The 26,169-nt window shown below is 38.6% G+C and overlaps 1 protein-coding gene across 1 annotated transcript in view; it reads right to left on the bottom strand.

Moving 5' to 3' along the window:
- CHP1 (calcineurin like EF-hand protein 1) overlaps nucleotides 1-26,169 on the bottom strand; it is a 46,335-nt gene that overhangs the window by 15,144 nt on the left and 5,022 nt on the right. Inside the window, exons 2-4 of the mRNA XM_007081677.2 lie at nucleotides 21,768-21,840; nucleotides 8,294-8,374; nucleotides 4,003-4,130 (exon numbers count right to left, since the gene is read on the bottom strand). Coding sequence (XP_007081739.1) covers nucleotides 4,003-4,130; nucleotides 8,294-8,374; nucleotides 21,768-21,840 — 282 coding nt within the window. The remainder of the gene's footprint in view (nucleotides 1-4,002; nucleotides 4,131-8,293; nucleotides 8,375-21,767; nucleotides 21,841-26,169) is intronic.

The following is a 26,169-nucleotide window of genomic DNA, read 5'->3' on the forward strand; positions in this document are numbered from 1 at the left end:
TCAGTACAGAGCCTGGTGAGGAGCTCGAACCCACGGACTGCAAGATCATGGCCTGAGCCGAAATCCAACACCCAACCGACTGAGCCACCCAGGTGCCCCAGATATAGCCCTTAAAACATTCATTCTATGAGATTTAGCCCAACATTTTTCAGGTTATCAGTATCTCTTCTGGCTCTGATTCTGTGGTGTCTTGTATTCACTATGCCTACAAGTTTACAGTCAACCAGAAACTTGATATATTTGCTTATTTCAGATTCAATAAAAGTCACTGATGAAAAGAACAACAAAAAGCAAAAAGAGCCCTGCAGCAGACCACTGGGAACCTCTTTCTGGTCTGACACACATTCATACCTTTTGGGTATTCTAACCTACTGCTCCATTGTATACAACAAAATACTGACAAAGACTTTATTAAGTGTTTTTCTAAAATCTATTTTACATTAACAAATGCCATGAAAGAAATACACAAAGAGAAACATGTGGAATGTGTTTCTCTATTGCTTTCACCAATGTACTGTTGGCTGTTTTCTTTTTCTTTTTTTTCTTACTTATTTTAGAGTAGAGACTCACAGGAAGTTACAAAAAAAAAATACATAGGAAGGTCCCATATACTTTTCACCAGCGTTCCCTGATGTTTAATATCTTGCGTTAACTATAACATACCATCAGAATCAAGAAATCGACAGTGGTACAATCCACAGAGCTCACTCAGATTTCACTGTGTGTGTAGTTCTGTGCAATTTTATCCACCTATGTAGTTTTGTGTAACCATCACCACAGTCAAGATACAGAGCTGTCTGAAACAGATTCACAAATACAGAGACAAAATAGTAGTTGCCAGAAGGGAGGTGGGTGAGAAGATGAGCAACAGGTGAAAGGGATCAAAAAGTACAAACTTCTAGTTATAAGTCACAGGGATGTAAAGTACAGCACAGGGAAAATGATCAGTAATAATTGTAATAACTTTGTATGGTGACAGATGGTAACCACACTTATTGTGGTGAGCATTTCATAATGTATGCCATGCATACATATGACATTATGCATTTGACATAAATGTCAAATCACTATGTGGTACACCTGAAACTAATATACTGTATGTCAACTATACTTCAATAATAATAAAAAAGATAGACAGCTGTAATGTTACACAGCCTCTAATGTTATACCCTGTTATTTAACATATAATACAGAAGCACATAAGCTTACATATTTGACTTTATGCATTCAAAACTATTCTGAGATAGCGTCAGTAGGATTCACCAGACTGCCAAAGGAATTCATGACTTGAAAAAAGTATAGCCCATGCTAGAGAGGGAATTCAGGTAAAAGGTTTGTGTTAGGTCCGATGACCTTTAAAGTCTCCTCTAATCCTGGATTAGAAAAGCAAGCATAGTTTCGTGGAGCACAGAATGTCTCTTAACTGTCTTCTCCTTAACCAACTCACTTGATTCATGGATGCTCCCCTTCCCTCTGCAAACTGTCCGAATAGATGGGGTGGCTCACTGCATACTCGTAGCTAATGGGCAACACCTGAGTGTCTACTCCACCAGCTGAAATGGATGGTCACCAAGAGTCAGATGTATCCACTGCCCTAAAACTGTGCTATGTGTACTTAATTTAATAAAACTATATAATAAATACAAAGTGAAATATGTCCGTGGAAACAAAGTTATTGTTTTTACGAAAATTAGATTACTTCTGAAAGGCTCAAAATTAAGTTACTGAAAAAAAAACAACTGCTGCTAAGCTAAGTGTGGCAGAACAACTGTAAAAGATTAAGGAAAAAATGTAAGCACCAGAAAGATTCTATTTGCGGAGTGCTTTACAAGTATCTTTAAATTCTCTTTCCACTTGAAAGAAACTGCAACCAGAAACCCCAGACTATACATTATGGATGTGCTTTATACAAAAACATCACATGATTCCCATCTGCAGACTTTTATGAAAACAAAACAAAAAGTCTTAGTCCTTCATCAAAAGATTGGGCAGTGAATGCGTTTTCAAATATTTTAAGGTAAAATAAAATGTTAAATCATGTATACTCTTCTATGATTCCATGCCATAGCTGGCTTTTTCAATTATTGATCAAGTCCTGGTCTGACCACATTGAATAAGAAATTTTCTATTATGCTAATGCCAGAATCAGGCAAACATGTACTAAATATATGCTGAAACTTAAAAAGAAATTGTTTTTTGATGTTTATTTATTTTTTTTATTAAAAATTTTTTTTTTCAACGTTTTTTATTTATTTTTGGGACAGAGAGAGACAGAGCATGAACGGGGGAGGGGCAGAGAGAGAGGGAGACACACAGAATTGGAAACAGGCTCCAGGCTCCGAGCCATCAGCCCAGAGCCTGACGCGGGGCTCGAACTCACAGACCGCGAGATCGTGACCTGGCTGAAGTCGGACGCTTAACCGACTGCGCCACCCAGGCGCCCCAATGTTTATTTATTTTTGAAGTAGAGAGAGACAGAGTGTGAGCAGGAGAGAGGCAGAAAGAGAGGGAAAGACAGAATCCGAAGCAGGCTCCAGGCTCTGAGCTGTCGGCAGAGCCATGAGATCATGACCTGAGCCGAAGTTGGACACTTAACCGAATGAGCCACCCAAGCACCCCTATGCTGAAATTCTTAAAACGTTAAGACATAGGCTTTGTCTCAAGTAGTATTTAGTCTTGAAAGGAGAAATGGGAATTCACTAACAAACATAAAGTATTCCATAAATTTGAGAACAACTCATTAGAGTTCTATTTTCTTCTATACTGTTTTGTTTGTACTTAAGTTTTCTGCTCTTCAGTAAGGTACCCGATATTGTGGTAAAGAAGAATAGTATTTTGCTATTTTAGTTCAAAAATCTTTCCTGTCCTATATAACAAAATTTATTTCAGTGCTTCTGAAACTCTTTACCAAGACAGGAGTGAAGTTATAGTCCTATAGCCAGGGAGATCTGAGGATGTAGCCCAAAGGCCATAAATTAAAAGTTTCAGTTTCAATTACCCATGTTTCATTTTTCTTTTCTTTTTTTTTTCTTCTTAAGCAATCTCTATGCCCAACATGGGGCTGGAACTCATGACTCTAATATCAAGAGTCACACATCTACTGACTGAACCAGCCAGGTGCTCTGCATCTTTCAAATGTATGTCAACTTGGCATTATATTCTATGATTTATCTATATTTATTTCAATATTAAAAAGCCTTTTATTTTACTATAAATCAATAAAATCCAATATAAACCTGAAGGGCCCCATTTATTCTGTGGCTTCAAAGACCTCTCTGTATACCACTGTACACTCTTGCAAGAAAAGCTTGGGCTCATCAATGCAATACAATTTCAATTTCAACTTACGTTGAATGTAAAGAGAAATTCAATTTCAATTTCTGGAGAACTGTTGTAAGGGATTGGGCAATACCATACATGAGCCAACAAGGGCAGAGGGAAATATAACAAGTGTCCAAGGAAAGGAGGCAAGACGCATGGGGATAAAAGTTAAATCTTGCACTAAGACAGCTGTCTACCCCTACTCCTACCCCAGTAGCAACCAAATTCTAAGATAGGCTGAGGACTGCCATTTTTCCTTACAGGTGGGGCTGGGTTTTATTCACTGTTGTTGCTCTAGCACTTACACACTGCCTGGCACATGGTAAGCATTCTATGAATTTTAAGGATAATATCAGCAGCTAACTCTTACTGCCGGGCACTATTTGAAGTACCTGACATATTACAATTCATTTTATCATTACGACATCCCTCTGTGAAATCCCGTAACATCCCATTTTACAGAAGAGGAAACCAAAGCCCAAAGTTTTTAAGTCATTTGCCCAAAATCACATGGCCAAAAAGGGGTAGAGCTGAGATTCAAACCCAGTCAGTTTAATTTCAGGGTCTGAGCTCTTCATCACTATACTCTTGTAAATGCTTCTTCGATGAATGAATGAGTAAATACATGATTTGTAAGAAATGAAAGCAAATATTTTAAGGCAGAAAACTTTATCTCCTTACAGTGCAGTTTGTTGCTTCGGCTATTGAGTGGTTCTGGTCCATTCACATCTTTGCTCTTTTCATTATCCTCAATGGGTCGAAAATGAGCCAAAGTTCTCATGAATCCACGGAAGTTTACCTGGTCCTCTCTGATTGGGAAATGGAACAAACAGAATACCATGTCAATCGAGGTTAATTCTTTCCTAGGAATTCAATATGCTGGCAACAGTTTTAGCTAGAGTGGCCTTAAAGTCCATTTAACGAGGTCTTTCCCCATATGCGTGATTCTTTAGGATTCATAAAATACCTTTAGTAAGCATCAACCCAACCTTGTGAGATAGGTATTATTTTTCCCACATTATAAATGATTAACCAGACTCAGAGACGTAACTGAATTTAGCAGGGTCAGAGTCACCTACTGATGTTTCTTGTATCTCTTTTCCCAAGGAGGATTTTGAGTAGCACCAAGGCTACACTATCAGGCAAGCCAGGACTTGAACTCACTGCTGTAGTGGGTTTACATTGAGCAGTAAATTAGCCATGTCAACCCAATGACTCCCCAGCCACCTCTCGTGTTTCCCCTGAAATCACATACACCTATACCACATATTTTAAGGTTAAGGCATATTATGGAAAAGCAACTTCTAAAATAAATATTTTGTTATAAAAGCAATAAATACATTTTTGGAAATTTGGGGGGAAAATAGAAGGAAAAATACCACTCCTAGCTCTATCAATCAATTATAATCATTAATGTATTTTCTTCCATTTATTTTTCTATGCATTCTGGATAGTTGTGTACATACTGTATGCATACACAATTTTCTATCCTTTTTTAAACTTTTAAGCATGTCTCCGATCAACATAAACACTTTGAAACATTTTAAATGTCTGCAAAATAATTGTGTTACTTGTCATGATTTTATTACTCCCTCATAACTGGATAGATTTTTTCTCCCATTTCTCATGATTATGTTTGGAATACTCATATATAAAGCTTTTCTGGTACTTACAATTAGAGAAAATTAATCATGCCACAGGCAAATCAGTAACCCTATGAGAAATAACTGTAGGGGTGCCTGAGTCTAAATTATGGTTGAGCGTCCGACTTTGGCTCAGGTCATAATATCGCAGTTCTTGAGTTAAAGTCCTGCACTGGGCTGTCTGCTGTCAGCGTGGAGCCGGCTTCAGATCCTCTGTCCCTCCATGTCCCTCCAGCATGCGTGCTCTCTCTCAAAAATGAATGAACATTGGGCTGCCTGGGTGGCTCAGTCGGTTAAGCGTCCGACTTCGGCTCAGGTCACGATCTCGCGGTCCGTGAGTTCGAGCCCCGCGTCGGGCTCTGTGCTGACTGCTCAGAGCCTGGAGCCTGTTTCAGATTCTGTGTCTCCCTCTCTCTCTGACCCTCCCCCGTTCATGCTCTGTCTCTCTCTGTCTCAAAAATAAATAAACGTTAAAAAATTAAAAAAAAAAAAAGAATGAACATTTAAAATAAGCTTATAAAAAGCAGAAAGAATTCTAAAACTTGAACGAACAATGTTATTTATTTATTTATATTTTAGAAAGAGAGAGTGTGCACACACAAGCAAGGGAGGGGCAGAGGCAAAGGAAGAGAGAATCTTAACCAGGCTCCATGCTCAGCAGGGAGCCTGATGCAGGGCTGGATCCCATGACCCTGGGATCATGACCTGAGCTGAAATCAAGAGTGGGACACATAACCAACTGAGGCATCCCATTGCCCCCAATATTCTTTAATTAAAGGAAAATATCCAATGTGATATGGTTATTTATCTAAGGTAGTCATGGAAAGAATAGGTTGTCTGGTTCCTGTGGCTACCTAAAAGTAAATCCCACTCTTTTCTTGCCCCATTGAATAGTTGTCATACGTCAAGTCTCTCAAGTGCCAGGCAGAAACACGCTGATCAGACTTTCTAAGGATGGAGTTCAAAAGCTAGCTCATGAGCTCAATGTACTCAAAAGAATGACCATTAGTTTTTCAAGTTAGCTATATATTGCTAATGGAGCAGTATCTCATAAAAAAACATAAGATCTGAGTAATCAAGTAATATGGAATAAGATTTGAGTTATATGCCAGAACAAACAGGTTAATGAGTACATATATTATTGACATATGACTCAAAGGTTAAAGGAAACTAAATACTAATGCTCCATTTTCAAATCTCATTAAAAAAAAATTCCACTTGCATAAGAATAGAGAAGAAACAAAAAACCCAGAAACCAAATCTCTGTATCTTATTAAGAGCAAGAAGCAGAAGAGCAGCTTGTTAAGAGCTTAGTGGTGTAGCTCAGTGTGGGCCTCAACTTCCTCATGTGCACCTGCCTACTGTCTCTAGCAGAATGTTGCATAGGATGGCGGCCAATACTGTAGTCACAACAAAGGTGGTTGGGCCTTATAAAACAGCTTCCCAAGAACCGCTTCTTCAAATAATCAATGGTCACCATGGAACTCTGAAAAAATTGTTGGCAAAATGATTCTACTAGGCTTACTTTTCATTCCAAAATGTTTGGATACAAAGCACAGTTGTGAAAGTTATCTCTGGACAGGGTCAATGTTCGGTATGGACTGAAGAGGAAGTGGAAAAAAATGCAAGAATTCAGCACAAACACCACACCTGAAACAAACAGGGTAGTTTCTCAGGGAGAGAAAAAGGAGAAAATGAAGACAGGCAGGAGATTCTTCATGGTCAACATGAATCTGAAGAGAGCAGGTCTCAGTTTGATTAGATTCATGTCTTCAAATAAACTAGCTGCTAGTCTTTCCCCTCTGTCACTCAAATGTACTAAATGCCCAACTTCACAACTTGCAAATTCCTTTGCTCCCAATTCAGAGTTCTAAAATTTCCTCTCCAGGTATTTTATCTGATAGTATCCTCACTGACACTTAGTCTCATTATTAAGAAACTGGCAACCGCTGAACTTGTTAAAGTCCTTTTGGGTCATACAGATAAGTTACAAGGAACCAGGAAGAAATTGTTAAAGAGATTACTTAAAACAATACATAATAAGCTTTATTCAGAAAAAAGTACCTAATCAGATGGATAAATATTTACCCAGTACTTTGATGGCAGTGTATTAGGTAGTGAAGCATATCAAAAGCCGTTAGACCAACCTAAATCTATTTGACAAACTGTGTATGGTGGAGAGGACCGCATCCTTAGCCAATGTTGTAAAAGAAAAATAAAGGCTGTGAAAATGTTCCACATTAAAGGAGGCCAAAGAGACATGACAACAGACCCAGACTGGATCGTGTATTGGAGTGGGGGTGGGGGGGGAGTGCTATAAAGGATATAAAAATTGGCATATGATTGATCTATTAAGATAAAATAGGCAATGGGAGAAACAGGTGAAGACGATCAAAGGGTACAAACTTCCAGTTATAAGATGAATAAGTTCTGGGGATGTAATGCATAGCATGGTGAGAATAGGTAACAGTATTATATTGTATACTTCAAAGTTGCTAAGAGAATAGATTATAAAAGTTCTCATTACACAAAAACAGTCCCTATGTGAGGTGATAAATAGATGAACTAACCTTATTGTGATATATTTTTCAATATATACATATATAAAATCACTGTGCTGTATATCTTAAACTTATTCAATGTTTATATGACAATTATATTTCAAAAAAGCTGGAAAAAAGAATAAAATACATAATATTTTATACTAATATTCCAGCAGCTGATAGGTGCTGTAGGTGTAAATTACACATAAGATTTCAAAGACTTAATATTAAAAAATATAATGTATTAATTTAAAAATATTGATTATATATCGTATGATAATATTTTAAATATATTGGTTAAATAAAGTATATATTAATGAAGTTAATTTAACTTGTTTATTTTTTACTTTTTTTATGTGGGTACTAGAAAATTTCTAATTACATATGCGATTTGATTATATTTTCATTGGCTTGAACTGAGAGAACACATGCAAATGAGGCAAAATGTTAACAATGTAACAACAGATAAGTCTGGGAGTTCTTTGTATTATTTTCAATTTTTACAAATTTCTATAAGTTTGAAATTATTTCCAAATACAAGTTTAAAAAATTTTAGTTTTACATTAAAGATAAACATAGATTAAAGACAGAAGTTTGAAAACAGGCTTATATACCTATTTGAAATTTAAAAATGCAAAGGAGAATAGAAGAGAAGAGATCTTCTAGATATGACTAAGTTAAGGATGCCCAGTATAATCAAGAGGATCACGGATCTGAGATGACCCAACCAATATCATTATTTCAGATTAGCCTCAGAAAGGAAGCCCAACAACTGCAGGGACTCACCCCTCCGGAAAGAAGGCATTGATGATCCGGTCCCCCAGTGGGTTGATGGCAAGTTCTGGAATCCGTTGGAAATCTTCCCGGCTGCCAAGAGAATCACCTTGAGTTAGAGATTATTGGCCCTTAGCAGGAACTCCTTTAGTCATGCCAGAGTGCAACCTAGCAAGATCATTACCTCATGGAATTTACTTCTGTGGCAAATTATACCAAATAACTGCAAAGAATTGCACTTTAGTAGCTGCCAAGTGTTTCTCACACCAACTCAGGAGTGGAAGAGGCCAGATTTGACTATGCCACATTTCAGTGAATTCAGCACACAAGTTACGTCAATAAACCAACTGACGAACAAATACTGAGCTGTCCCTGTAAATCATTCTTTGAACATTACCATTTTGTACTTGGTTATTAGGTATGGAGAGTGAACAGCAACGCAAAGTATTAAACAACACAGAGTCTGTGGGAGGTAGCAAAAATTCTGTACTCTCGGTGAGATCTATAGCACCTGTGAAAGGCAAGGAATTCTTAGGCAGTGTCTAAGGAAAGAATAAAATGTGACAACTAACTGATTTTCATACTTCCTTGCTCCGATTCTGGCTCTTCTTCCATTTCTCCTACCGACTCAGAGCTAGAGAAGTATTTAAGTTTCGAACCTGGCAAGGGCAATCATCTTCTCACAGCTTGGAAGTTACACTGAAGTGAGTATTATTAGCTGCCATTCACTATATACACATCATGTGTCACTCTGTTTATACACATTATCTCGTTTCTTCAAGGCGTTTTACCTGTACCCTTTTAGAGCTGAGGAAATTGAGAGTCAGTGAGATAAAGTAACTTGCCCTGTGCTACTGAAGTAGTAAGTGGCAGAACCAGGATTTAAATCTAAGTCCCTATGTCAAAGCACATGCTCTTTTTCTTAAAAAACACACACTTCTTTCCCATATTAAACTTTCTGAAAGAAAGGTGCTCTCCCCAAAAATGTTCAATAAGTATTTTCTAAAAACTTCTTAGCTGATATCCTGTGCCAAGAACATAAAGCTGTCTAGAACATATCTGTGCTGTATTCCTCAAAAATATGAATGTCATGAAGGGCAGGGAAAGGCAGAGGATTATTCCAGATTATAGGGGACTAAAGAAATGTAGAACTGAACTCAATGCATGATCCTTAACTAGGAAAAACATTACTATGAAGGATATTACTAAACCAATAGGTAAAAATGGAATACAGGCCATACAGAACATGGAATTACATAATAGTACTATATCAAAATGCTAAATTTCTTGACTTTGACATGAGAATGTCCTTGCAATAGGAAATACACACTGAAGTATGTGGCAAAATGTTAACTGCTAAATCAGAGTATCAGGTATGTGAAAGTTCTTTGCATTATTCTTGGAACTTTCCTGTAAGTTTAAAATTATTTCCAGATAATGGGGTGCTGGGTGGCTCAGCCAGTTAAGCGTCTGACTTTACCTCAGGTAATGATCTTGCAGTTCGTGAGTTGGAGCCCTGTGTCAGGCTCTGTGCTGACAGCTCAGAGCTTGGAGCCGGCTTCAGATTCTGTGTCTCCCTCTCTCTCTGCCCCTAACCCACTCGCATTCTGTTTCTGTCTCTCTCAAAAATAAACATTAAAAAGAAAGAAAGAAAGAAAGAAAGAAAGAAAGAAAGAAAGAAAGAAAGAAAGAAAAGAAAGAAAACAATTTCCAGATAAAAAGTAAAGAAAAAGAATAATATAAACTTGAATAAACCTGATTCTTGCCTTCAAGATGTTTACTAACAGAAGAGAGAGACCTTATTCCTCTACCTGCTTTGTACTAAGTGCTAATGAAATGTCCCTATTTTATCCAGGAGCCTTCAATGCTCTTGTTCCTCTTAGAATGGTTTAACATTTAGATGGTGCTGAATTAATTCAAGAAGCTCATCTCCAGCACAACTGGTGGTGACACAGGTAGAAACTGACCTGGGGACTGAGCACAAAGCTCTGGAACAATAACTCTGGATTCTAATCTCCCCCTCCCCCCTTTTTTTAAAGTTTATTTATTTTGAGAGAGATAGAGACAGAGAGCAAGCACAGGCCCCAGTGGAGGACAGATAGAGAAGGAGAGAGAGAATCTGAAGCAGGCACCATGCTGTCAGCACAGAGCCTGAAAGTGGGCCTCAATCCTCGTAGCATGAGATCATGACTTGAGTCAAGATCAAGGGTGGGACGGTTAACCAACTAGGTCACCTAGGCACCCCTGGATTCTAATTTTCCTTGATTCCTTAGGGTAATAATTTTTATATCAATGAATGAACCAGAAGAAGCGATTCTTAAGATAACTGGGTTGCTTAAGATGATAAAAGATAAAGGAAACTACGGAGGTCTTGATTATTTAATTCAACAAATGTACTAAGCTCTTATTACATAATTTATTCTGTAATACAAAGTCCACATTATCACCAAGTGGTTCTTCTTCTTTGACACAGGTTAAGAAACAATAACTACTTCCTTCTAAATGAAGATTAAGGCTCATTTGAATTTCATAGCCACATACCTCAGTTTAATGTCTAACAAGCTGAAGTAATTTTAGCTGAAAAAAGGCACAGTTTAAATACCAGGTCTAGTATCAGGTGGAGAGTACACAACCAAGCCTGAACTTCAGTCTCAAAGGGGATCTAGACTTGGACTTCCAATGTCAGTAAGACCTAACCCTGTCCTTTGGCACTTTTTAAAAAAATTCTACTCCTGGAATTTAGATTGTATATACAATGCAGTTCCATTAAGACCAAGAGGAATACTATTGATAGTATCAAAATGAAAATGAAAGAATAGAAAATAATCGTTTGTAAGCTGTTAAACAAATATACAGTTTATTTTTATTAGTTGTTCTATAGTAGAATAGAGATCAAGGCAATTTCTCTAAAACAACTTCTTAAATTTGTCCACTAACACAAACTTAATAGAGAAAAATATATCCTCTAAGCAGTACACATCCTACGTGTAAGATTTTGTACAAAATTTGTGTGTACGTTAAAAAAGCATGCCAATATTATAGTCTATCTCATACCTAGGAAAATATTCCTCAAAGATATTTTAAGAGAAGATACATATATATATATATATATATATATATATATATATATTTAAATTTTTTTTAATGTTTATTTATTTTTGAGAGAGAAAGAGAGAGAGAGAGAAACAGAGTGTAAGCAGGAGAGGGGCAGAGAGAAAAGGAGACACAGAATCTGAAGCAGGCTCCAGGCTCTGAGCTGGATCCTGAGCACAGATCCTGACACAGGGCTTGAACCCACGGGACCACAAAATCATGACCTGAATCCAAGTTGGACACTTAACCAACTAAGCCACCCAAGTACCCCAGATATAATATTTTTTTAATGTTTATTTATTTTTGAAAGAGAGTGAGCAGGAGAGGGACAGAGAGAGAAGGGGGCACAGAGGATGTAGAGTGGGCTCTGTGTTGACAGCAATGAGCCTGATGTGAGCCTTGAACTCATGAACCATGAAATCATGACCTGAGCTGAAGTCACACTCTCAACCGACTGAGCCACCCAGGCACCTCAAGAAAAGATATTACTAGAAGTAGGCAAGTCTGAGAACAGAACCATATAACAGCATTCTTTGTGACCAAGAAATTCCCAGTGAAGAGTAGTTTTCCAGACCTTCACCGGCACAGTGATGTTTGAGAGACTTTTAGTAACCAGAAGTGCCAGCCCTCTACACTGATCTTCACTGTGCAGGTTCCTTCTCTTACTTGGAGAATTAGCCTTACAGTAAACTGTTTGTATTTCAGGATCCTGGGTCGATGCTTAGATGACTTATACATAATGAGGACATTAAAATCTGTTAATAGGACACACTTGTGGGAACATATTAAGAAATTTAAAAGCATTCCATATTCAAGTGATATAATAGAAATAAGTTATTATTTATATTTAACACAGAAATAATTTCCATTATTTAAAGCATGTAATTAATATTTTAGTTTATTTTTTTAGTAATCTCTATACTTAAAACCCCAAGATCAAGAGTCGCATGCTCTTCCAATTGAGCCAGCCAGGCACCCCCATTTAATTAATATTTTAAATTAAATTGATAATATAATTTTGTTGTTGTCTTGATAATAGAGTGATTTTCTTTTTTTAATGTTTTACTTTATTTTTTAAGTTTATTTACTCATTTTGAGAGACAGTGTGTGTGCAAAACTGGGGAAGGGTAGAGAGAGGGAGAGACAGAATCCCAAGCAGGCTCTGCACCATCAGTGCAGAGCCCAGTGTCAGTCTCAAACTCACAAAGCGTGATATCATGACCTGAGCCAAGCCCAAGAGCTGGGCACTCAAAGAACTGTGCCACCCAGGCTCTCCATAATAGAATTATTTTCATGTAAAGTGTCAATAAGTGCCAAATCTAAACTTTGTTAGTTGCTGCAGCATTCCAGGGCCAGACTGGCTCATCTGCAAGGCTACGTGTGACCTCTGGTTGAATATGTTGGGCACACACACATTTACCTTCTCTCATTCTCTAAAACCCCCTGAAATGTCAGCAGAAACACACACGTGATCAGAATATATCCGTGACATAAACAATCAGGGTGGGAGGCGTGTGCTAGTAACCAAGCGACTGTGACAAATTCTGGAAGTAGAAAATAAGTGCAAATGTAGTGACAAGTAGTCAGAGGAGGGCCCACGAAAAGGCTGCAGCACACTGAGAGCCATTCTGCCCTGCAGAATCTCAGCAAGGCACCACACTCAGGACTGCCAGGTAAGGGAAGCCACATTCAGGGTAATTACAGGAATTTTTAAAGAATAGGCCAGCTGCCCAATGCTACCGACGCCCATCTTAACAATATAAAACCATTTGTTCCCAGGACAGCAATGGAGATCTGTTATGGAAAGAAATGGAAAGAGCTACCTGGGCAGGGCTGAATTCAAACATGAGAAGTTGGCCTCTGAGGTGTTCCTCAGTCTTTTTATTTGAAAAAGGGAGGGGGGGGATCTGTACCCTTGCTCCTTGACTGTACACCCTAAAGTGAGGTCTACCAACTGGCCCTGCTCAGAGAATAGAGGACTTGAAGTCAGCCCTTCCATCCAGGAAAGACCTGTGGTGAAAACAACCACAAACAAACCCATGCCAATTTTCTATAGTAATCCATGCAGGCTTTTTCATAAATATGAATGGACAACCAAAGTTCACCCAATATTTTGGGAAAATTAATTGCACAAAAGAGTAGGATCAAGATGAATACAGGTAACAATAATTCAGGGAACACATGAAAGTTCTAAAAGATTCTAATAAGTAACCCCATAGACATTTGATAAGCTTTTGCATCTATAAAGCAAAAAAAAGTTACTATGATAGAACAGAGGTCAGAGAAAAGAGGTCTTTAGAAATTAAAAATAGGCTGTGGACTAATAAAAAAAAGTTCATCAAAATGACTGAAAAATAAATTCAAGGATTTCTTTCAGAAAGCAAAGGAAAAAGTCAAACAGCCAGGAAATATGAGTGAAAGTTGAGTCTTTGTGGCCCAGTAAGCAGCCAACAGATAAGCCATAAATATCAAAAAGGAAAAGAGAGGGGAGGAAATAATAAAAGAAATGAAAGAAGAAAACTTCCCAGCTAATGGATGTATTTTTAGATTGAGAAGGTTCACCTAATACTGAGCAGTGAATAATGAAAAATAACCCACAAAAAGGTACATCTTTGTGAAGTTTCAGAACATCAAAAGGAGATATTTAAAGGTTTCAGAAAGAAAAATTATCTGCTAAAAGAGTGAGAATTAGACTAGCATCACAGTTCTCATCTGTGAAACCTATTCTGAAATAACTAATACCAGTGTGTACAAGGAAGTGCTTGTCTGGGACACTGAAATCATCTGTCCTCTGAATAAAGTCAAACAAGAAAATAAACCTTAAAAAGCACTCAGTGTTTAAGCAGATAAATGGCTACCATTCAGGACACAATCTCCTAAAATTTACAGGTAGTTTTTTTTTTTTTTTTTTTTTTTTTGTAATCCACTCTGACAAATTGCTGTCTTTTAATTGCTATATTATTTTTTTTCATTTTGTTTTAATTATTTTTTTTAAATTACATCCAAGTTAGTTAGCATATAGTACAACAACGATTTCAGGAGTAGATTCCTTAATGCCCCTTACCCATTTAGCCCATACTCCCTCCCACAACCCCTCCTGTAACCCTCTGTTTGTTCTCCATATTTAAGAGTCTATTATGTTTTTGTCCCCTCCCTGCTTTTATATTATTTTTGCTTCCCTTATGTTCATCTGTTTTGTATCTTAAAGTCCTCATATGAGTGAAGTCATATGCTATTTGTCCTTCTCTAATTTCACTTAGCATAATACTCTCTAGTTCTATCCACTTAGTTGTGAATGGCAAGATTTCATTTTTTTGATTGCCGAGTAACACTCCATTGTATATATATATATACCACATTTTCCTTTTTTTAAATTTTATTATTTAAAAAAAAATTTTTTTTTAACATTTATTTATTTTTGAGACAGAGACAGAACATGAACGGGGGAGGGTCAGAGAGAGGGAGTCACAGCATCTGAAACAGGCTCCAGGCTCTGAGCTGTCAGCACAGAGCCCGACGCGGGGCTCGAACTCACGGACCACGAGATCATGACCCGAGCCGAAGTCGGCCACTTTACCGACTGAGCCACCCAGGCGCCCCCCACATCTTCTTTATCTATTCATCTATTAATGGACATTTGGGCTCTTTCCATACTTTGGCTATTGTTGATAGTGCTGCTACAAACATTGGGGTGCATATGTTGGAGAAGTGAATAAAGTACACCAAAGATGGCCAATGGGGCTAAAACAAACTCTGGTCTCTAGCTTAGAAACCTCTCCTCTGGGTTCTTCTTCCTTTGTTTGCTGCACGCGCGAAAACCCCCACAGATATGGAAGCTGACAACTATAAATTACCCTCCCCACTTGCATTTGGCACTCAGATCTTTGGAGAAACAATCTCCTCTGAGCCCCCTGGTGTTAAGTAAATCTCTGATCCACCAAGATCTCCAAATGCTGCCGCTTGGTTTTTCCACCAGTGTTCCAGCCTGGTTCTGTAACACATGTGCCCCTTCGAAACAGCGTACCTGTATCCCTTGGGATAAATACCTAGTAGTGCCATTGCTGGGTCATAGGGTAGTTCTATTTTTAATCTTTTGAGGAACCTCCATACTGTCTTCCAGAGTGGCTGCACCAGTGTGCATTCCCAATAGGCAGTCTTTTTTTTTTAAGTGATATGTAACAACACAGCCAACAAGCAATTCCCAGTAAAAACTTTCTTGCAGAGTTTAGCTGGTTTGTACTATCCCCTGTAGTCAACCTAAACTGCATGATTTAACATCGAGGAATATTTTTCATCATGGGATTATTTCAGAAAAAGTATTTTTTTAAATGTTTTTATTTATTTTTGAGACAGAGAGAGACAGAGCATGAGCAGGGGAGGGGCAGCGAGGGAGACACAGAATCTGAAGCAGGCTCCAGGCTCTGAGCTGTCAGCACAGGGCCTGACGCGGGGCTCGAACTCACAGACTGTGAGATCATGACCTGAGCCGAAGTTGGATGCTTAACCGACTGAGCCACCCAGGCGCCCCCAGAAAAAGTATTATGTGACAAAGAGTCAATATTAAAATTGCTCAAAACAGAGGCTATTTTTCAAGCAAACTTTTACCAAAGTATAACATACCTACAGAAAAGAGCACAAATCACAAGTATTTAGCATGATGACTCTTACCAAGTAAAGATTATAACCAGCACCCAAATCATGAAATGGTTTATGATCTGTACCCAAACACCTCCTTCATGCTCCTTTGGTCTCTACCTGCTCCCCTCCACAAAGGATAATCATTATCCTGACTTCTAACACCATAGATTAGATCAGTACAGACGATATTTAAACAAAAGAAATCATCTTTGTATTCAGGTGCTGATCAGGCTCTCATCTTGACCTGACCTACAAAGGACCACTTCAAGACCCCTTACAGGACAGATGCCATTTCAGGAAGGTCAATTTTAACAGCAGTGGTAGAAACATTTGACCCAAAATAACGGCCTCTGAAGAAAATGAGATTTGTGAGGTTACGGTATATTTTTATATTCTATGAAATATCCATCTGAAAGGTGATCCATGTAAAAAAGTCTATAGGAAAATTCCAAAAATCAATTTGGTAAATACTGTTTATAATACTCCCTTTTTGAAGAGGCCCAATTCACTTAAGCATATTAAAGATGCTAGGAAAACCCATAAAAAAGAAGCCTGTTAAACCTTGTTTACCAAGCTTTGCACAGTTCATTTATTTAAAAAAAAATTTTTTTTAAACATTTATTCATTTCCTGAGAGAGAGTCAGAGTGTGAGTAGGGCAGGGGCAGAGAAAGAGGAAGACACAGAATCCAAAGCAAGCTCCAGGCTCTGAGCTATCAGCACAGAGCCCCACACAGAACTCAAATTTATGAACTGTGAGATCATGACCTGAGTTGAAATCAGACACTCAACCAACTGAGCCACCCAAGCACTCCGTATTTATTTTTTTAATGCTTATTTATTTTTGAGAGAGAGAAAAAGAGAGAGACAGACAGAGCAGGAAAGGGGGAGGGGTAGAGAGAAAGGGAGACACAGAATCTGAAGCAGGCTCCAGGCCCTGAGCTGTCAGCACAGAGCCCGATGTGGGGCTCGAACACATGAACCATAAGATCGTGACCTGAGCCCAAGTCGGACGCTTAACCAACTGAGCCACTCAGGCGCCCCAAGCTTTGCACAGTTTAGTCGATAATTATGTTTCTTCTTTTTATGCAACACCTACTGGCAGACCAAGGAACTGGTATTCTATAAAACATACTTTGGGGCAAATCTCTGAAAGCACTCGGCAGAAGCTCAATTCCTAATCAAAGCCTTCCAAAGTTTCTGCTTTATGTTCCCACTGGGACTGACACTACAAAAGAATACAAATGCTGTGGATGATACATGGTATAGCTTCTGACTCTGCTGAATTTGGCTTCAGGTCTCAGACATGGAGCATCATGGAAGAGCAAAGTAAAGAAAATGTAGAAAGGAAAATATTTCTGCCAAAAGCCTTCTTAAGAAAGTAGATCCTATTCTAGGGAACAAAAGATTAGTCACTTGCATTTGGCTGAGTACCCTGAAAAAGTCAAGACAGGACTTGAGCTGGGTTTGGCAGTAAAGGCTAGAAAGAACTAAATTATGCTATACTACAGAAGATTTTAGAGTCTAGCAGGTATTCTCTAAGGCTAGAGGGAGTAGAAGAGAAGATGGGCTGGGGAAGAGGGTAGACAATCTAAGGGATGGCCAGAGACAGAGATGGTAGTGTCAGGAAGCATAGCCAGAGCAATGCCCTGATAGTAGGTGGGTCCAAAACATGATTTACATATAATATGCTATTGGTTTACTAGGTAGTACAATAGGGTAATTTCCTCTTATACTCCAGGCTTGGGATAATCCCATATTTTGATTCACACCACATGGAGATCAAAGCACAAATTTAAGACCTAGAGCTTTGTAAAACTGAGTACAAAAAATCAGTTAGATCTAGGTAACTAGGAAATAAAAAAATATCGCATCACTTTCTACCACCTCTTCCCCAACCAAGAATGTATAAAACCAGCACTGAGAACAGTACCCAGCACATCACAGACAGTCAATAAATACCTATCAGATGAGTAAATTAGTTCACTGGCTTTCCATAGAGTATGAAATGGTGTTTTAGCAATTGAGCAAATCTTACCAAGATTTAAAAAAAATTTTTTTAACCTTTATTTATTTTTGAGACAGAGAGAGACAGAGCATGAATGGGGGAGGGTCAGAGAGAGAGGGAGACACAGAATCTGAAACAGGCTCCAGGCTCTGAGCCGTCAGCACAGAGCCTGACGCGGGGCGTGAACTCACGAACTGCGAGATCATGATCTGAGCCGAAGTCGGATGCTTAACCGACTGAGCCACCCAGGCGCCCCAAATCTTACCAAGATTTTAATGAGTAGGTAACACTAGTTGACACCTGCAAAATTTTCACCCTAAGAAGAAACAACTCTTTTTATGAAAGTCTTTCCATTGTTTTCTTGCAAATAATGAAAGTGATCAAAACACACATCAACATTTACAGATCACTCAGTTTCCACAAAGAAGAAAAGGACTCAAAATGCATGTGAATTCTAGAACTTTACATAGTGGTTAAATCTGAATTTATGAGGAAGATGTAAACCTAAACTCAAGCAAATTATTCAAGTATTAGAACTGAAAGAAAAAAAGGATTTTAGTCTGATTTCTTTTTTTTAAGTATGTGTATATATTTAAAGTTTGTTTGCTTATTTATTTATTTACTTTTGAGACAGAGAGAGAGGGAGACAGAGAGAGAGAGAGAGAGAATATCCCAAGTAGGCTCCGAGCTACCAGCGCAGAGAGCCTGATGTGGGGCTCAAAACCATGGATTAGGAGACCATGACCCAAGCCAAAACCAGGAGTTGGATGCCCACCTGCCTGAACCACCCAGGCAGCCCCTGATGTATTTTTTCAAGTACAAATGTACATAGTCTCTTCAACCAATGGTGCTAGGATAAGTAGACATCCACATGCAAAAAACTAAAGTTTGACTTTTACTTCACACCACACACACACACACACACACATACACGATAACTCAAAATGAATCAAAGACCTAAACAGAAGAGCAAAACTATACAACTTCTAGAAAAAAACACAGAGGTAAATGTTGATGACCTTGAATTTGGCAATGGTTTCTTAGATAGGATACCAAAAGTACATGGACCAAAAAAGAAATTAGATAAGTTAGACTTCATCAAAATTTAAAACTTTTGTGCTTCAAAGAATACTACAAAGACAATGAAAAGACAAGCCACAGAATAGGAGAAAATATTTGTAAATCATATATTTGATAAGGGTCTAGTGTCTGCAATACAGGAAGAACTCTTGGAAATCAACAACAACAAAAGACAAACCAATTAAAAAATTGGCAAAGGACTTGAAAAGGCATTTCTCCAAAGAAGACATGCAAACAGGGTTGGGGGGGTGGGTAAATGGGTGATGGGCATTAAGGAGAGCATTTGATGGGATGAGCACTAGGTGTTATATGTGAGTGATGAACCACTGGCTTCTGTTTCTGAAACCAATACATTGTTAACTAACCTGAATTTAACTTAACTAATTAATTAGTTAATTAAAAAACAAAAAAGGTCAACCATGAAAAGATGCTCCTTATCAATAGCCAGCAGGGAAATGCAAATCAAAACCACAACGATAAATCATTCATACCCACGAAGATCGCTAGAATTAAAAGACAGATAGTAAGTGTTGGTGAGGATGTGGAGAAGTTTGAACACTCAATACATTTCAGGTAGGAATGTAAAACAGTGCAGCCTCTGTGGAAAACAATTTGGTGTTCTTCAATAAATTAAGCACAAAATTAGCATATGACCTTCAATATTACTCCTAGGTAATATTGAGACCCTATGAGAATTAAAATATATATTCACACAAAATGTTCACAGTAGCACTATTCATAACAGTCAAAATGTGTGAAAAACCTAAATGTCCATCAACGTATCAACGGATAAACAAAATGTAACATATGCATATAATGGAATATTACTCAGCCATAAAAAGAAATGAAATATCAATACATGCTGTATTATTTAACCTTGAAAACACCATGTTAAATGAAAGAAGCCAGTCACAGAAAGCCACATATTGTATGATTCCATTTATATGAAATGTCTACAGAGAAAACAATAGATTAGTGGTTGTCCCTGGAATAGAAAGTGACAGATTAGGGGTGCCTAGGTGGCTCACTCAGTTAAGCATCTGACTTTGGCTCAGGCCATGATCTCGTGGTTCATGGGTTCAAGCTCTGCATCGGGCTCTGTGCTGACAGCTCAGAGCCTGGAGCCTGCTTCAGGCTCTGTGTCTCTCTCTCTCACTGCCTCTCCCCAGCTTGCCCTTGTCTCTCTCTCTTTCAAAAATAAACAAGCATTAAAAAATATTAAAAAAAAAAAAGTGAGTGCTTAATGGGTGTAAGGTTTCCATCTGAGGTGATGAAAATGTTCTGGAAGTAGATAGTAGTAATGGTTATACAACATTATGAATCCAGTTAAGGCCACTGAATTGTGCACGTTAAAATGGTAAATTTTATATTATGTGTATTTGCCTCAATAAAAAAAAAAAAAAAAAGAAGAAGACAAAGCACCCAGTGTGGTCTTTGCACATGGTAGATATTCCATAGTTGCTGACTTTAATGACTAAAAAGCATGATTTGAGTCAATCCCAGCTTCTAGTGATTTTGCCCTACACAAACACAGCTCTATGGATTTATCACAATTTTCTAGCTATTCTGTCCAAGGATTATGTACAAAGGCTTAACAACTATATTTCCTCCCCCTTTATACTAAATCCCACAATTGTGCTAGAAGTCTTCCAAAGAAGTCTCAAACTACTTCTTGCTTACTGTCAGCCACTAGAAAAGCTACTAGCTTTTGGTTAGTCAAAGCTATGCTTGCTATTGAGAGTTAGGTTGGGGGCTAATGGTACCAAGATATTTCATTGGACTATGATAAAATGATTACAGATATGAAGTGGTACAACACCACATTACTCTGAAATCATATACTTAACTCTAGACAGGAGTTTCTCAACTTGGGCATGTTTTATATTTAGGAAGAATAATTCTTTGTCATGGGAGGGCCTATCATGTCTGTTGCAGGACATTTAACAGCATTTCTGGCCTCTATACACCAGACATCAACAGCAAGCCCTAGTCATGACAATCAAAAATGTCTCCAGACATTTTATCACCCAGGGGCAAAAGACCCTCAGCTGAGAACCACTGCTCTAAAAAGTATTTTTTTAAATGTTTATCCATTTGAGAGAGAGAGAGAGAGAGAGAGACACAAAGCAAAAGCGAGTGGGGGAGGGGCAGAGAGAGCAGGACACAGAATCTGAAGCAGGCTCCAGGCTCTGAGCTGTCAGCACAGAGCCCGATGTGGGGCTTGAACTCATGAACTGTGAGATCATGACCTGAGCTGAAGTCAGACATCTAACCAACTGAGCCACCCAGGAGCCCGGAGAACCACTGCTCTAGACTGAAACATTGAACATCTTATCTAACAGTAATATAAATAAACTGATGTATCCTAGGGTTATAGGGTTGGATTGGGAAATGAGAAGAGAGGACAAAACAATCTAGACCACCTAGGTGGTTCCTAGGAGCAGCATGAAGGCTGGCTGCCCAAACCAACAGAAGTTAAGAATAAAGCAACAAGCACCTAGTGATAAATGTAAAGCCTCTGTTCTGCTTATTTAACTCCCTTGTGAATCGATGGTGCCCAAAGACAGTGAAGAACTTGTCCCTCCTATCTGCACTCTGGATGCCTATTACCTCTGCCCTGTTCAGACGCTGCCCAAAAATAAAGAGGAAATACAGACGGAACTGCCTACCTGAGAGTCCCATTCTCTCCTTTGTCCAGGCTGGTGAATCGGCTGTAGAGGCGGGTGATCTGACTGTGGGAAACTAAAGAAGACAAAATTAGTCTTAGTTGGAGAAGTCACCCTCCACTCAAACTCAACTCGAGTGTGGACCTTCAGAAACCAACTGCCGTTCTGGTTCTAGTGCACCATATACTTCAAAGAGAGTAAATGGGGATATGTCTCAACTGTAACTCATTTCTAGTGTCAAAACAGGAATTTTAAAAGCTAACAAAAGAATGGAGTTAGAAAGTACATAAATCAAGAGCAAAATAGACTCTCAGGAATGAAGTCTAGTCTTCATTAGGACTATATATTAAATGTCAGGTGGTTAAGATTTAACAAAACAAAGCCAAATTTAGTTTAAAAGGGAACTGTGGGGTGCCTGGGTGGCTCAGTTGATTTCTGCTCAAGTCATGATCTCATGGTTGTGGGATCAAGCCTTGTATTGGGCTCTGCGCTGACAGCCCCGAGCCTACTTGGGATTCTCTCTAAGATAAAACAAAAAGAACAACAACAAAAAAGAAATTGTGAAACTTTCACCTTTTCACCTGACTCAGAGACTATGAAAACACGTGGTTTGATTAAAAACACATACCTATTAATCAGTATGATGTTTCGGGCTGGCAATGCCAGGTCGGTAATTTGTACTGAATTAAAGACTGGGGCAGATTCTGTTTTTATTTTTTTTGTTTTAGTTTATTAACGATTTTATTTTTAAATAATCTTTACACCCAGTGTGGGGCTTGAACTCAAAATCCCATGATCAAGAGGTGCATGCTCCACAGACTGAGCCAGCTGAGCACCCTGGGGCAGATTCTATTTTTAAAATCTGGTTTGCTCCTGCACAAAGCATTAGCAGCTTTCTTTTCCCTCAGGACTGACATTTAGGTAAAAGACCACAGGGTCAGGTCAGCCTCTTTTCTGTGATTGCAAGAGCTCCACTGAGTTTCCAGTAAAGGAATGGGCTCTGAGAAAGCAAATTAGGCAATCTGTAAAAAGTTCAGCTTATCATCATATGACATCTACAAGGAAGCTATTGTGCTCGTCATTTTTTACCTCAAGCACGAGCTGGCAATTAAAATGAGGTAATAACTGCAGGTACACAGTAAGAATTTGAAAATGCCAACAGGAATTTCTGGGTAATAGTTTTGTTTCCTGGTTGATGGGAGGTAGCAGGGGAAAAATAGGTAAGAGTTATCAAAGGAGAAAAGAAAAGAGCCAAAAAGGGTGTGGCAAGTGTGGACTTTGTCCTAGGTTGTGCTTTCAGGGGTTTAAAGGGGTGACTGGAGGAGTTCTGATAGTAGTCCTCCTCCCCCCAGCTCAACAAAATCTGCTTGCAGTTTTAGGAACAATGGGACAAAGCAAACCGGGGCACAGCGGGAGAAGCAGGAAATGAGTGGCCTAGAGCTAGGATGAGAGGACACACTAGGGGCAGCTTGAATTCTTCAGCATCAGGTTTCACCCAAACTGGGCTCTCGGGTAATAGCTCTCTAGAGAGCAGAAAAAGAGAATCAATCCCAGCCAGCGCAGAGCCAGCAGAGGTCCAAGCACTGAGGAAGCGGCTGTGGACCTCCTGCCAGCCGGTGCTTTCTGGTGGGGGTCAGGCTGACACCCTGATTCCGTTCGTGGCACCACTGTCCACCAGTGAGGGGCGAGCAAAAGGGGCTGTCAGGAGAACTAACCTCATCCTGGAGAGGAAAGTGTTTGGCAAAGTGTCTGGCACAGGGTAAGCACTCCAGGTTAAGCACTATCATCATCATCCTCACGTCGTGAACCTGAAAGTACAGTATTGCTGCTGCACTAATTCATCTCTACCTCTCTCCTGACTCTGGCAGCCATAGCCATTTTCTTCAGGAACCTGACCTGTTTACTCGGGCTCTGGCCACGGGCCTCAGAGGTTGCTCTGGAACTGAAGTTCCCTTTAAGTTTAACAAAAACAAGTCAGATGAAGAATGACTAACTTTCCTCAAAGATTTTTTAAAGAACAAAACTTGTTCACAATCCCAACACCACTGTTTTCATTTCTTTACATACCATCTAATATCAGCCACTTGTACACTTTACTAGTTTAATAACTTTTCATTTATTAACTCATAATTTTTCTATATTGCTTTAGAGTCCTTTTTAAGAACTGCAGAATATCTAGTCCACTGGATCAGTTTTTAGTACTTAGAGTACTGTATATTTCAGACTACTTTCCTTAAACAAGGAAAATATTCAATTGTATTTCTTTTTGTACTAGTTTTTTTTTTTAAGATTTTATTTTTGAGTAATCTCTATACCCAACGTGTGTCTCAAACTCACAACCCCAAGATCAAGAGTCACGTGCTATTCAGACCGAGCCAGCCAAGTACCCCTTTTTTTAATTTGAGAAAATAATCCGCACACATTATCATAAAAATGGAAATAGTATAAAAGTGTACACAATGAAAAGTCTCCGTTCTCACAACCAAGTGCCCCAGTCTTCCTTGCCAGAAGCAAACACTATTACCATTTTTTTGTAAATCCTTCTTGAAATTCCATGTATGTATATGTAAGTATGTATAGCTATTAACACAATTTTAAAACTGGCAGTAATGTTGTCATCTAGTCTAACTCCTTCACCTAACAAATGAGCTATCAGACATCTTTCCAACATAGATCATCTCAAAGAACTCAGCATTGAAACCTTTTAAAGTAGGATTTTGAGGGGCACATGGGTTGCTACGTCGGTTTAAGCATCTGACTTCGGCCCAGGTCATGATCTCATAGTTCATGGGTCTGAGCCCCAAGTAGAGCTCTGTGCTGACAGCTCAGAGCCTGAAGTCTGCTTCAGATTCTGTGTCTTCCTCTCTCTCTCTGGCCCTCTTCTGCTCACATTCTGTTTCTCTCTCTTTCTCTCAAATACAAACACACACACACACAAAAAAAGGTGTAATATTGAAAATTCCCTTAGTAAGTTTTGGTATGGTATTACATGCCATATTTCAGAAAAAAAGATCAGCTTATGGCTGGTTTCCTTAAAAATATGGAACATTTCATGAATTTTCATCTACCATAAAACTGTTACTTTCCAGGAGAAATGTATCTGTATAGAAATCAGTGGAGAAATGAACAGCCAAATATCAACTTCTAACATAACTCAGTATGGTCAGATCACAATCTGTCTCCTAAACTTCAGAAGTAATGCTTATTAACAAGAAGAAGAAGGAGAAGAACAAGGAAGAGGAGGAGGAGGAGGGGAAGAGAGAGGAGGTGGGGGGGGGGAGATAGCAAGCTTTAATTTAGGTGCTAAATCCACCATGACACAGAATATAAAGCAATCTCCAAGGTGTAGAGCTCAGAGCAACTTCAAGAAGCAGAAAGGAATTGGAACTGCCACAAACGAAGGCACGACAAGTTTCCAGGAAACTATTTTCAACAGACGGCACTAGGCTAATAGGACAGGTGCCCCAAACCTGCACCAATTCTTGGTAACCTAAAGGAAGTCTCTGGAGTTGATCTCTCAGAAAAGGCTGTGTACATGGTCATGTCTTGAATGAAGCTGTATTTTTCTCTACTAATGGGCATTAATTATTTTATGTTGTTGAAAAATTACTTGAAAGACCCTGCCAATCTTCCTGACTACAAACCTGTCTATCATCGCTGCCTCATGCTTAAAGGAGGAAGGCATTTCAGAGACAGGCCAAGCACTAGGCAGGAGACAGAGGGAAGAATAAAATGAAAAGGGAATAAGAAAAGTATTTTTCCCTTGCCTTTATCCTAAATTGTAATGCAGAAGAACAGACTGATAACCTAGGTAAAGCATTCTAGTGCAACTAAAGGTAACTCCAGATGAAAGATTGAGAAGTTTAAGTCTGAACTCCAACCATTCCTTCTGAACACTCCACACTCCAACACTTTCCATTTCCCCTGACCAGAGGACTTCAAGAGGTGGCCTACTCTCTAAGGGAACCTAAAGATTAAAAGAGACTTAAAAGCCATTAAAAAAAACAAAACAAAAACCTCTACCTTATAATTGGGGAAATTTGAATATGGACTAAATGGTAGATAATATGATAAAATTGTTGTCAATTTTTCTTAGGTATGATATAGTACTGAGGGTACATAGGAAAAAAAATCCCTAACCTCAGGAGATGCATGCAAAAATATTTAGCAGTGAGGAGTAATATCTGCCTTTCAAATGGTTCACCAAAAAAACCCCAAACAAACAAAAAAACAAAAACGACAAAAAAAAACCCCATAAATACATATATATGTACATACATATACATTTATTTATACTTATTTATTTATTTATATAATGTTACTGTTGAATTGAGGTGGAAGGTATATGGATGTTCATTACACTACTGTTTAAGTTGGTTGGGGCAAATACAGAGCTTTACAAATT

This window comes from Panthera tigris, chromosome B3 (assembly GCF_018350195.1).
Source record: "Panthera tigris isolate Pti1 chromosome B3, P.tigris_Pti1_mat1.1, whole genome shotgun sequence".
Classification (NCBI taxonomy): Eukaryota; Metazoa; Chordata; class Mammalia; order Carnivora; family Felidae; genus Panthera; species Panthera tigris.